Source organism: Benincasa hispida, chromosome 5, assembly GCF_027475165.1.
Source record: "Benincasa hispida cultivar pf3 chromosome 5, pf3_genome.v1.1, whole genome shotgun sequence".
Classification (NCBI taxonomy): Eukaryota; Viridiplantae; Streptophyta; class Magnoliopsida; order Cucurbitales; family Cucurbitaceae; genus Benincasa; species Benincasa hispida.
Window position 1 is genome coordinate 52343671 of NC_143482.1, and position 12710 is coordinate 52356380.

A 12710-nucleotide genomic window follows, 5' to 3' on the forward strand; every position below is an offset into this window, starting at 1 on the left:
GATTATTAAAGTTGGTGCATGGATGAATACCATCCTAATTAAGAGTCCAAATTTATTCGCTTATGAAAACTTAAGAGTTTAATTGAAAAGATTATAAGTTTTACATGATGTTTATCAAAACAATACGTTAATGAATTATATAAAATGCTATTTAAATTTTATAATTTAAATTAATATAATTATTAGCTCAAAGTTTTAATTGATACAATTTTCAAAATTAAAATTAGGTATATAGATTGATATTTACTCGGGAAAAAGCTAATTTGTAAATATGTTAATTTTGACAATTTTTGTCATATTTTTATTTATATATTTTTGCTTATTTGTCTTAATCCTCGTATATGGCGTACATCACCAACAAATGTGGGGTTAGATATCTTGATGACTATTTATTAACTTTTCAAACCTTTTATATTTGTATTTTTCATGTGTTAGATCTGCAATTATTTTGGGTAATTATGATAAGTAATTATCTTCATCAGTCTTTTGAGATGTGCTTTGAGCTCACTTAAAGATTCGTTTTGATTGACTTGAGAAAAAAATATTTTTCAAAACACTCATTTTTATTTAAACACTTTATATAAGAACGGATTAAAATATACTTGAAAATTTATTTTGGGTGATTGTCAAGTATTCAAATTTTATCCAAAATGACTTATGTTTTAAAATTAAATACTTGAAAATGTATTTTAAAGGCACCTTAAATTTTTGTTTCCATGCTTTGAAATTGACTTTGGAAGACATTCTAGGAGAGAATTTCAAATACTACGGTATTATAGATGCTATTTCCTAATTAGTTATCACGTCAACATTTTTTCAAAGTTTAGGTGTTAGATCGACATCCTTTTAAAATTGTGACTATTTCTATTACCTTTAAAGAAATATTTATAAAGATAAAATTATAATACTAGAAAATTTCCCAACTCTCTAATGGTATTTGTCCATTATTTTCTTTTTCTTGATAAGGTTTCATATTTGCCTTATTTTTTAAAACTTAATTATAAATATGTATTTTTCTCAAAATAATTATAAATATACAAACTATTAATTTATTATTTCACTTTTTAGCAAATGCCTGAATTTAAAACTTCTCAAAATTCAACAATTCAACCAATTGTACAACGTATTATGCTAACGTAAAATATATATATATTTGTTTAACATTTCTGTAAGTCGGTGACACGAACAATGACCTGATTTAAAATGTTTTCTTTTGAAAAAGCAAAATTAACAGAATAAAATAAGGTTTACCAAATTATATTGAGACAAATTAGAAATTAATTAATAAAAATTGAATGATCAACAGATAAATATAGAATAAATATTGAAAATTTTCTCGATTATCCAAAACCGGCCAACAAAAACACGACTTCCAAAAGAACCAATGCAAAAATACGTAAAAATTGTTTAATGTCGATTTTTGTGTCATAATAAGATATATTAATATAAATTAATTTGATTAATTTGATAATGACAGCACCTCAAAGGAAAATACTTTGGAGGGAAATCCAACACAAATATCCAAGAATCTTTATCCTAAAAAATAAAGAAAGAAAGAAAGGGAAAAATAATAATAATAATAACAATAATTTTGGGTACAAAATTCTTAAACACAGAGAGAGAATTTTAAATTGTAAAAAGAAAATAAAAAAAAAATCGAGTCGTGAAAGCCAGAGAGGATGGCCCAAATATATATTTTTTTTTTCAAATGATGACACGTGTCAGCTTTGCTTATAAGATGGGAGAGATCTCTCGCTAAAACTTTCGCAGCTCCACGTGACCGAGGGGCGACATGTCACGTGATTCATTGTACTTGAATGGTCCAAGAGAGCTTTTTCTACTTCCACCCAATTATCATGTGCCACGTTTGTTTTTTCTTTTTTCTCCATCACGTGCATATTTTTTTTCAATTACAAGTTTGTCCATTGTTAATTCTGATCGTAGCTTAGTAAATGTGATACTAACGGAGTGTTGAAATCATCGACATGCGTTGATTTGAGTTAGTATATTATACCAATTCAATGTTTGGCCTACCAACTTTAAATGTTGGTGTAGTTGAATTGGTATATTTTATTAACTCACCTAGTTCACCCCAACTCTCTCTTCTTTCAATATTTTCAATGGTTCCATTCATTGGTCACTATCTGCGATTATCGCTGTCACATTCCGTAAATCAACTCTGGTCTCTGACAACCACCTTTGATGAAAATTTCGACAATCGACTCCGATGACCACCTCGCGCGACCAACTCTGACGACCAATTCCAGGCATTGGCAACCACCTCCGATGACACTCCATTGATCCAACTCCGACAACAACCACCTCGCGCGACCAACTTCGATGACCAATTTCAAGCTTTGACAACCATCTTTGTAGGCTCTGACAACCACCTTCGACTACAAACTCTGACAATTAGATGAACAACTTCGATGACCACTTTTGAGCAAGCAACTCTGATGACCATCTCAAAGCTTCGACAACCACCTCCGATGACAAACTCCAGCAACCAACTCCAATACCACCTTCATGCGACCAACTTCAAGCTCCGAAACCACTTCCGACTACAAACTCCAACGAAAATCATCTTCAATAATCGACTTCGACAACCATTAATGACTATCAAAGTACATTATAGGATTGTTGATTATATAAATAATAGTATTTTTTCTACACTAAATGCAATATTTATACGTAAAAATTCATAAGATATGTTTTTAATTTAATTGAATTCACATATCAAATGAGTGTTAAGAATGTTTTAAAAAATATGTATGTAGTTGAAAAATATGTAACATACAACAAAATACCATAAAATGAAGATTTTTTTTTCTTGAAATATTTTATAGCATTTTAAAATGTTACATTTTCTTGAAAAATAGAGATTTGTTCTCTGATGATCCTCTAAATTTAGAGAAATTGAAAGTGAAATTGTTGAAGAAATGTGATGACATTCTATTGGTTGTTATGATGTGAGAGATTCAATTAAAATAATTTATGACATAATAAAAATACAGAGCAACAAAGAACAAAAAGAAGACGATGATGATGAAATTCATGGAGAAAAATTAGGAATCGAAAGTTTCGGTTTCTTTTCTGTTGCTCATTTTATTTAACCATATTTTACAAGAAATGTGGTGGGTTATTATTGTTTATACAAAAAATAAATAAATAAAAGCTTTAAAAATTAAAAGAAAAAAATGCAATCCATATTTTATTTAAACAAAGATTAGTAGAATTATTGAATAAAAAGTTTCAAAATAAAAAATAGTAATCATAAAAGTAAATTATTTGGAGTTTAAAAAACTGTACTACATACTCCGCACATATGAACTCAACTCTACACCCAAAATACAGATATATAAATTCAGACTAAATAATTCTGCACTTAAACACAGAAACCTATAAACTCTACAGATATATGAATTCCAGACATTTTATCTCAACTTAGTATCTCGAACAGTTCTTAATTTTCATTTCTAAGGTTGATTGTTTAATCTCACACACTCGTATTTATTGAACTAAAAAAAGTTGGGTTAAATATGTTTTTCAACCTCAAAAGAACATATACAAACCTTAATAATGGTTAGCATGACACTATTTCACTCTTTTTTATTTTTCTCTTCTAAATATAAAAGTATAGACTGTATTTGGGATTTTTATTTTAGAAGTAATAGAAGTGATTATAAATGATTTTTTTTTTTTTTGTTTGGTAAGACGAATTATAAATAAATCCACTAAAATCACTTCTAAATCACATGGTCATTTAATACATTTTTTAAAATAGTCATTTACTAGCTTTTTAGATTATCTTAAAAGCAAAGGTAAATTTTAATTTTTGTCATTTAAATTAAAATTTATTTTTATATGTCGATTTAAAATAATTGCTTAATAATTATAAATTATATAAAAAAAAATAATATAAGTCCATTTTAGTTATTATATCTACAAAACCATAATCTAGTATTTATTTACCAAACACTTAAAAATTATAATCAACTTGTTCAAGTATAAAGTTGGAATTTATGAAACATTAATATTCTTATTACAACTAATTTTACAAAAAAACACAACTGCCAACAATTATTCTAAAAGCTATAACAATCTCAGACGACGTCTTATTTTGTTCTAAGATGTCTGATGATTTATCAATAATGCAAAATAGTGTTGATAGTTTCTTGAACCTTTTTTTTTCCATTTAATAACTTATGAGATATAAATTATATTGACTCACAGATCTCGTTAGGTTGGTCTTTTGTCGCACACGAGTTTGAGCTTACTTGTAAGAGAATTCCCACCGACCACCGATGTGGTGTCAAGTCAACACACTTTGATGCCTAAGTTAGTACACGAAGCATTTAGTTCGGTTAAACACAATATTGCTCATCCCTTTAGGTGGTGGAATGAGACTATTTATAAAGTACATGGTTGGATATGTACTTTGAGACATATGTGCAATGCTAGCGGTGTCGGTATAGGTATAGTTGTCGAAGTTGCAGGGTTTTGGTCGATGAGCTCGACTCAATTATTTTCCTTTTGGTGAAACTGACATGGCTCAGTAGGACCGACCCAAGACATGAGGCCACATTTTTCTATTTTGTGATGCAGAGATTCCAAAGATTTTCTTGGACTTGGGTCTGCCTCATGAATTTAGACCTTGCCTTGGATAACCTCTAACAAATTGAGAGTTTACCGACGAATTAGACATTAACTTTCGGAATTCATTAGCCATAAAAATAAAAATTTAAAGATTTATTTAAAACAATTTTGAAAGATGATTGATTAAAGCTGGTAATTTAACCTCTTTTTTTTTTCAAAAAAGTTTTTTTATGTCTATTTTGTTGGCCAAGCTTCTTGTTTTTGCCTTTTGCTGAGTTATCCCCACAAAGCTTTATCATTTTTGCCCACTTTTATTACTTATTTGAAATATGAAACTCTTCAAAAACTCCAATGTCATTACGTGCCATAAAAAGTTGGTCTAAACATCCCTCATGCCCTAATTTATGTATAAAGATAGTTTGACTTTGATTTAATATTTGACCATACGATCAAATAATCTAATTTATTTAAGTTTGTAACAATACACTACTTTATAAAATTAAAAAAAAAAAAAGAAAAAAGAATTACAATAATTTATAACTAATCAACCATTTCTTCCGTTCAAGATGCCCTTTATCATGTGAATCTAGCAATTTTAAAATGCATTTTTCTAAAAATAATTTTATACACATAAATATTGCAAATTCATATTTGGTTGATTAAATAAATTATGGAAGCACAAGAAAGTTAGAGATGAAAGCAAAATTAACCCAAACAAAAATTTTAAGGAAATGATATTGACATATAACCTTTATTTGATGTTCATATGCATCAATGCCCTGTTCCCCCTCCTTGTACTATTTGATTCCTAAACATGCCTCTCTCTTATGAGCATTGTTTTTCTTTCTTTTTTTTTTTTTTTTTTTTTTTCTTTTCTTGAGTAAATAGATAAATCTTTAAGGAATCTTGAAGGTGACTTCTATTTTAAAGGGAAATATATGTTTTTAATCTCGATGTTTTGGATCTAGTTTCAATTTGGTTTTTAGATTTCAAAATTTTACACAACTTGTCCTTAAATTTTGAGTTTAATTTAATTTAGTCACTAAATTTCAAAATATTACAATTTTATATTTGATATTTGAGTTTTGTTTCGATTTGGTCACTAGATCTCAAGATTTACACCGTTAAACTCAATATTTCACTAAATATTCATTTAGTCAATAGTGTGTTAATGTCTACTAATTAATTTAAATTAGTTAAAATAATTATAATTAATTCATTTTTACTATTTTTCATCGCTATTAAAAATGCTTTTAAAGCCAATAAGAGTTTAGTGACATTTGTATGTATTAAAAACTAAGAGGTTTGTCGTTCAAATCTTCTACCCTCATTTGTACTAAAAATATGTTTTTAAATTTTCAATTCATGATTATTTAAAATTATTTACAAGACATTAACACCAAAGACCTAAAGACAGTATTTAATACACAATCAGGGTTAAAAGTATAGATCTTGAAGCTATAGACCAAATCGAAACAAAAACTCAAATCTAAAGGGTAAAATTATTAAATTTTGAAACCTAAACGACTAAATTGAAATCAAACTCAAAACTTAAGAACTGTGTAACATTTTGAAAACCATAGATAAAATGGAAACTATACTCAAAATTTATGTGAAAAAAAAAGTAAACTTTCCTATTTAAATTTATTTGTTTCCATTATTTTTGTTACATTCTTATTAGAATTACGCAAGATTTACAGCTTAATTTTAGATATCCAAGATCTCAAATGGAAGCAATAATTTTCAATTAATTGAATAATCAAATGAGTAGGGTAAAAGTTCAAATATCTTAGTTCAACCTATAATAAACCTAACTTATGTAATATATCTCTTAAGATTAGTTTGAAACTTTAAAGGTGTTAGGTAAAAGATAATGCCTAAACTCACTAACTTATTAAGGGCTAAAAGTTATGGCAATAGCATAGCCAGCTAAAATTATTATACAACCAAGTAGATTTAGCTTAAAACATAAATAGAGACTAATTTTGGGAATGAATTTGTTAGGCAAATTTCAGAATGTATGTTGTGTGTACTCACAAACACATTCATACTAAAAATTGCATCTTTCTTTCATCTTTTTGAAAAATTTTGATTCTTTACTTTCCAAAGTTGAATAAATAAAAAAAACAAAGATGCATATAATTTGAAAGAACATGGTACCACATGATCTCCCATAGCTCCATGATTGATGGGAACTGAGCCCTTCTGCAAAAATCTTTTTTTTTTTTCTTTTCTCAGAAATAATATTCAAAATTTTGAAGAGCTGACAAAGGGTATTTATGTCACTTTATGGAACAGTTTGGTGGTTTGGTATTAAGTGAGAGGTTAGTTAGTCAGTCTTCCCCCCTTCCTTCCTCTGTCTTTCACTTCTCTTCAACTTCCTTTAGCTTCCAGAGAAGTTCTTCAGAGAAAAGAAAAAAAAATTAATTGGAAGTTGAAGATGATAGAAACAACCCAACCCAATTCAATCCAACCCAACGTTTTTTTTCTCTCTTTTCTTTTTTGAATCTTGTGATTCAAATCTTGTTCTACAGCTAATTTCTTCAATTTTTCAACTGTTTTATTTCCTTTTTGTAACTGGGTCTACTTGATTCAATGCTTATGGTTTTTTGTTGAGAGAAAAATTGTTTCGGGCAGCATAAATTAGAATCTGGGCAGAAGATGTCCTGGAAAATTAAGCCCGAACAATCTTCACGAAGCGTCGTTTCACAGAGATGGGCAGTTTTTCTTTGCCTGGGCAGCTTCTGTTTAGGGATGTTCTTCACCAACAGGTTCGTATTCATCTCTTTCTTCAAATTTTTCATAAAAAATTTGATGGGATTTGTTCAATTAGCTGAGTTTGGATTTTGATCAATGGGTTGAGATGTTTTTCTTAGATTCCCAGATTTTTGGGTCAAATTTGGGTGTGGGTCTGTATTTATTGGAGAAACATTGCCCATTTTTCGTTTATTAAATGCAGCCGACAGTATTAATGTTCTTGGTGTTGTGTATTTTCATTAGTTGATTTAAGGTATCTATTCTGAAAAATGGATTAACACCAGTTATAGCCCTTAGTAGGAAATTTTTATCCGTTTTGTTCCATCGTTAAGTTGCTTTCATTTTCATCCTCCTTCTGATTGGGTTTCGTGTTTGAAGAACTGTTTCTTTTCACCATTTCTTCAATGAATCAAGATTTAGCTGAAAACCTTAGATTGTTTGTGGATTTATGGCTTTGATTTCATTGTTATCATGAGTATTCACATAACATCCACCGTCAATTATGGGAAAAAGAGGTCTGTTTCGAGGAGCTTAAGATTTAGCCTTGTCGGGAAGACTGTTCCCATGTTTCTTTTTTTTATAAAAAGAGATCATATTAAAATTGCTTGCAGGATGTGGAATGTTCCAGAACCTAAAGGAATCACTAGAACAACGGCATTTGAAGCCGAAAAGTTAAAGTTAGTTTCAGAAGGTTGTGGTCCGAAATCGGTAAGCATCTTCAAAGCTGTTTTCGTGACTTGTCGAAAGAATATATGTTCAAGAAAGTAACCACATTGCCACCTTTTTTTTGTTTGTTCTTTTTGTTAATTTTCTGATCTGTTTATGTCTTCTAGTTGGATGAGAAGGAAGTAAAGCGCGTGTCGAAAGACATTTTTGGAGAAGTCTCTAAGACTCACAATGCTATACAGTGAGTGGAACTGAATTTGTTATCCTGCAAAACTGAACATGAACATGATTTGACTAGATTATATGAAGAATCAAAACTACAAATTTAATTTGATGTTGTTTTATACAGAACATTAGATAAGACAATTTCAAATTTGGAGATGGAATTGGCTGCTGCCAAAGCAGCTCAGGAGTCTATACAGAGCGGTTCGCCTTCATCGGATGATCTAAAGAATACCCAATCATCTGGGAAAAGAAGATACTTAATGGTTGTAGGGATCAATACTGCTTTTAGCAGCAGGAAAAGACGAGATTCAGTTCGCGCGACATGGATGCCCCAAGGTTAGGGATCAATACTGTTGTTTTTCTTAAACGAACCGTATTTGTTCTTGGTTATGTTATGTGCTGATGGGAGTATTTGAAAACTTGTGGAATAGGTGAAAAGAGAAAGAAACTAGAAGAGGAGAAGGGGATTATAATTCGATTTGTCATTGGCCATAGGTATGTAATCTTTTATCATTCGATAGTAACTGCTAGCAACAAGATCCCCGGACTTTCTTGCTATAATATGGTGTAAAATCATTTGACCTTCTAGCAACAATATTTTGAATGAGCTTCTTCTTGATGATCAGTGCCACATCTGGAGGTATCCTTGACAGAGCTATTGAAGCAGAGGACAGAAAGCATGGAGATTTCCTTAGACTGGTAGCAATTGGTGTTTCTAATACAGAATTTTCCTTTCTATCGCCTGTGATGGATTCTAAAATGCTTCCATTTCTTTAAAGTAACTACGTTACGATCTTAACTGTATCTTGTTACCTACACAGGACCATGTTGAAGGGTACCTTGAATTGTCTGCCAAGACAAAGATTTATTTTGCTACAGCAGTTGCATTGTGGGATGCGGATTTCTATATCAAAGTTGACGATGATGTTCATGTAAATATAGGTAAGCAGAATCGCAAATCTATGTCAGTGACTCCCTTTTTTTCATAGGAATTGATATCTGATTTTTATATGCGATCTCCTAATAGATATCTATACATACTTGATAAGCTCAAGTCTTACATCACTTGTTATGTTACATTAAACTTCTGTCCTTCCATTTGGTTGCAGCCACACTAGGAGAAACGCTAGTCAGACATCGATCAAAACCAAGGGTTTATATTGGATGCATGAAATCTGGTCCTGTCTTGTCACAAAAGTAAGGCTATTTTACCATCATCCCTGGGTGAATGTTGAAAGTGGTCAACCTCTGGTTTCTTAACCAAACTATACATTGCAGGGGAGTTCGATACCATGAACCCGAACACTGGAAGTTTGGTGAGTCCGGTAACAAGTATTTCCGCCACGCAACAGGCCAGTTGTATGCCATTTCAAAGGATTTAGCAACCTACATATCGATAAACCAGTAAGCTTCTATCTTGTTTTGCTTCTCCGAAACCACGGATTTCGCAATCTATATCTCGAACATTTGCATTACAAATTTTACATTATGGTAATGGCTGCTATAATTGTGGGAATTCTCAGGCATGTTCTGCACAAGTATGCCAATGAAGATGTTTCCTTAGGATCTTGGTTTATTGGACTTGACGTGGAGCACATCGACGATCGGAGACTTTGTTGTGGAACTCCCCCCGGTAAATTACCATTTTTCTGAAAGTTGTTTTCTGCCATCATCCTGGTTCAAACACGCCATGTTTCTCGTCCTATAATAGATACAAGTTGTCTCTCCCACATAGGCAAAGCTCTAAAAAGTTAGCCATTGAAACCAATGAGAAGATGGATAAAATAGATAAAACCTTTAATAGAAGTTGTTTAATGCAGATTGTGAATGGAAGGCACAAGCAGGCAACATCTGTGTCGCCTCATTCGACTGGAGCTGCAGCGGGATTTGCAGGTCTGCCGAGAGGATTAAGGAAGTCCATCGTCGATGTGGAGAAGGCGAGAATACATTATGGAGTGCCACCTTCTAAAACAGAATGCTTGCTTCATCTCCTTCCAAACTCGGGAGGGTCTACGAGCTCACTAGTTCGGTTTTTGTATCAGTATAGAATTTGTATTGTATTATCATAGTACAGAGAGAGAGAGAGAGAGAGAAACCCAAAAGAAAAAAAAACAAAAAAAAAGAGAGAGAGAGATAGAGATTGGCTGTGCAAGGCAACTCCATCCATATTAGGCCTTGGAGAGTAAAGCTAAAGTAGCCAGCTGAAAAGAGCAAGAGAAGGGCTTCAACACCACCATTCTTTGTGGCTTTTAGATGTCACTTTCAGAATTTTATGGTATTCAAGCTCCTAATAAATACATTTGCTAGTAGATTTTTCAGGCTTTGCTAAGTTTTTCCCCTTGTCATTTCAATAAATTTAAAGAATGGTTAGTCAGGGGAACTCTTCTACATTATTGTTTGTCATTATGAATTATGTGAAACAACTGTTTCCTACTATAATCGATTAATAACTCAATTCGTACATAGCTCGATAAGACATTAGTTACCACTTTAAAAGTTAATAGTTCGATTCTTCATCCTACAATTTGTCCCACTAGAAAAACAAAATCAATTAACATGATTCATTTTTGTATGCAATAGAAAAGATGTTTTAAAATAGTGGCCTTATAGAAGGCTATGTGGTTCAACTAATTTAAGTAAGAGAGAAAATCAAACCCTTCACATCTAATAAGCATCGACGGATTTAGTATAGGTTCATAGGGTTCAAACCACCCTCAACTTTATATGCTCTTTATAAAAAGTTGATATGGTACCAGAATCAGTAGCTAGTCCAATGATAAATATGACTTCCACCCCATTCCTTACATTTTTTATTTTTTTTTTCAGATTTTATTTTCTTAACAATCCTTCGTAAAGTTCCTGTCAACAAAATTTTTGGATCCACCACTACTAATAAGCAATCATTTATAATATAAATAAAGTCAAATAGCCATAAGAAAATAAATAAATAAATGTTGCAAGAGCATTGGAGATTAATTTGTTGATTTTATGATGCTTATAGTCATTAATTAAATTTATACTAAAAAATAGTCATTAGTCACTAGCATATATTTTTGTAAAAAGTCCTATCTTTTGAGTTTGATGAGACGATCTATTATTTGTATACATGACTTTAGAAAATTGAAAAAAGTAATTAATTTTCTTAAGTAATGTTTTGATATATTATAATGCCTAAAGAAAGAAAAAATTAAGATGATTACTATTAATGATGATACTAAGGGAACAATTAAATAGATGTACGGACAGACATTTCTTAGTGCATGTCTCTTAATACTTCAAAGAAATTACCCAACTAATAATGACCATAGCTGTCTATGTATTTGTTTGATAGTTTTTTTTCTTTCATTGTTTACTAATAATGAAAACAAATTATAATTGTGAGCACAAATTATTTTTATTCTTTGGTAACAATCTTAGAGCATTTTCAAAATTGTTCAAATAATAAAAAATGTTAATATCTAAACTAAACCTGAAAAATTTAGCCTAATCATCAATTACATAACTAACAATTATTATTTATCAAATCAAATATAAATCCCCCCTTCATAGTTAAAAGAGAAAAAAAAAAAAAAAGTCAATTTATTTGTCTAAATAAACAAAAGAGTAAAAAGTCAATTTATACCATAAACTTTTAGAGTTGTATAATTTAAACCCTAAGATCAATTTCGATTATTGTTAGAAGTTTATAGCTATTTTCACTTTGTTTCATTTAAAATTAGTTTAAAATGACTTAAATGAAATTATTCTTTATCCAAAAGTTCCATTAAAGTAATAAGAAAAATTTATAGTACAATTCTTTCTAAATAAGTAGAAAAAAAAATAGATGAAGCAATTAGATGAAAAATTGTTCAAATTTAATGATAAACCATCACTATCTATTTGATTTATACATTTCTCTCTAATTTAAATTCGTAGTTGCATTTAAAGAGTCTCACACATTTTATGAAATTTATGTATCAACAGTTCTAAAATGAAATTATAATAGAAGATCTAAATTGGTTCCTAGAAAAAGTTTAGAAATTTAATTTTTTTTCAATTGAAAACCATTACACAAGCTTCTGAGTTTAATGTACAAAATATCTCTGTATAAAAGTTAATCTTTCACCCACACCCACACACACATATATATATATTCTTTCATAGGAGATTAGGAAAGGGAAAGGTGATAATGAGGTTCAAAAGTGACGTACCTTTAGAGAATATATACATGCAATAAAGGAAGATGTAGACACGTGATATTGGCACGGCTCAATCAAAAAGCAAAACCCAACAATCTTTTTTGAGCATTACCTTCTTATTGAACCGCACCAATATCCCGTTGAAATCAAAACTCTAAAAAATACCAATCTATAAACAAGTTCCCAAAAATAATACTACCAGAGAATCTACTGATGCCAACATGACATAACTAAGTAAATAATTAGCATATACCTTTTTATTGAGGTTGAAAATTTAAATTCTCATAC

The 12710-nt window shown here is 30.4% G+C and overlaps 1 protein-coding gene across 1 annotated transcript; it reads left to right on the forward strand.

The window, feature by feature from the left end:
- The first annotated feature begins 6761 nt into the window (after positions 1 to 6761).
- Positions 6762 to 10618, forward strand: LOC120078801 (putative beta-1,3-galactosyltransferase 2). The gene is made up of 11 exons (XM_039033124.2): positions 6762 to 7367; positions 7965 to 8061; positions 8187 to 8260; positions 8369 to 8580; positions 8676 to 8739; positions 8871 to 8943; positions 9066 to 9186; positions 9354 to 9441; positions 9523 to 9648; positions 9768 to 9877; positions 10065 to 10618. Exons 1-11 carry the CDS (start codon positions 7258 to 7260, stop codon positions 10211 to 10213), a joined length of 1224 nt encoding a protein of 407 aa, XP_038889052.2. The 5' UTR covers positions 6762 to 7257; the 3' UTR covers positions 10214 to 10618.
- The last annotated feature ends 2092 nt before the right edge of the window (positions 10619 to 12710 follow it).

What these genes read in the sequence shown, in the direction of transcription:
- LOC120078801 (XM_039033124.2), top strand. Translation starts at nt 7,258, where the DNA reads ATGTCCTGGAAAATTAAGCCCGAACAATCTTCACGAAGCGTCGTTTCA. An exon ending in GGGATGTTCTTCACCAACAG is followed by an intron (nt 7,368 to 7,964) that starts GTTCGTATTCAT and finishes AATTGCTTGCAG; the next exon opens with GATGTGGAATGTTCCAGAAC. An exon ending in GGTCCTGTCTTGTCACAAAA is followed by an intron (nt 9,442 to 9,522) that starts GTAAGGCTATTT and finishes TATACATTGCAG; the next exon opens with GGGAGTTCGATACCATGAAC.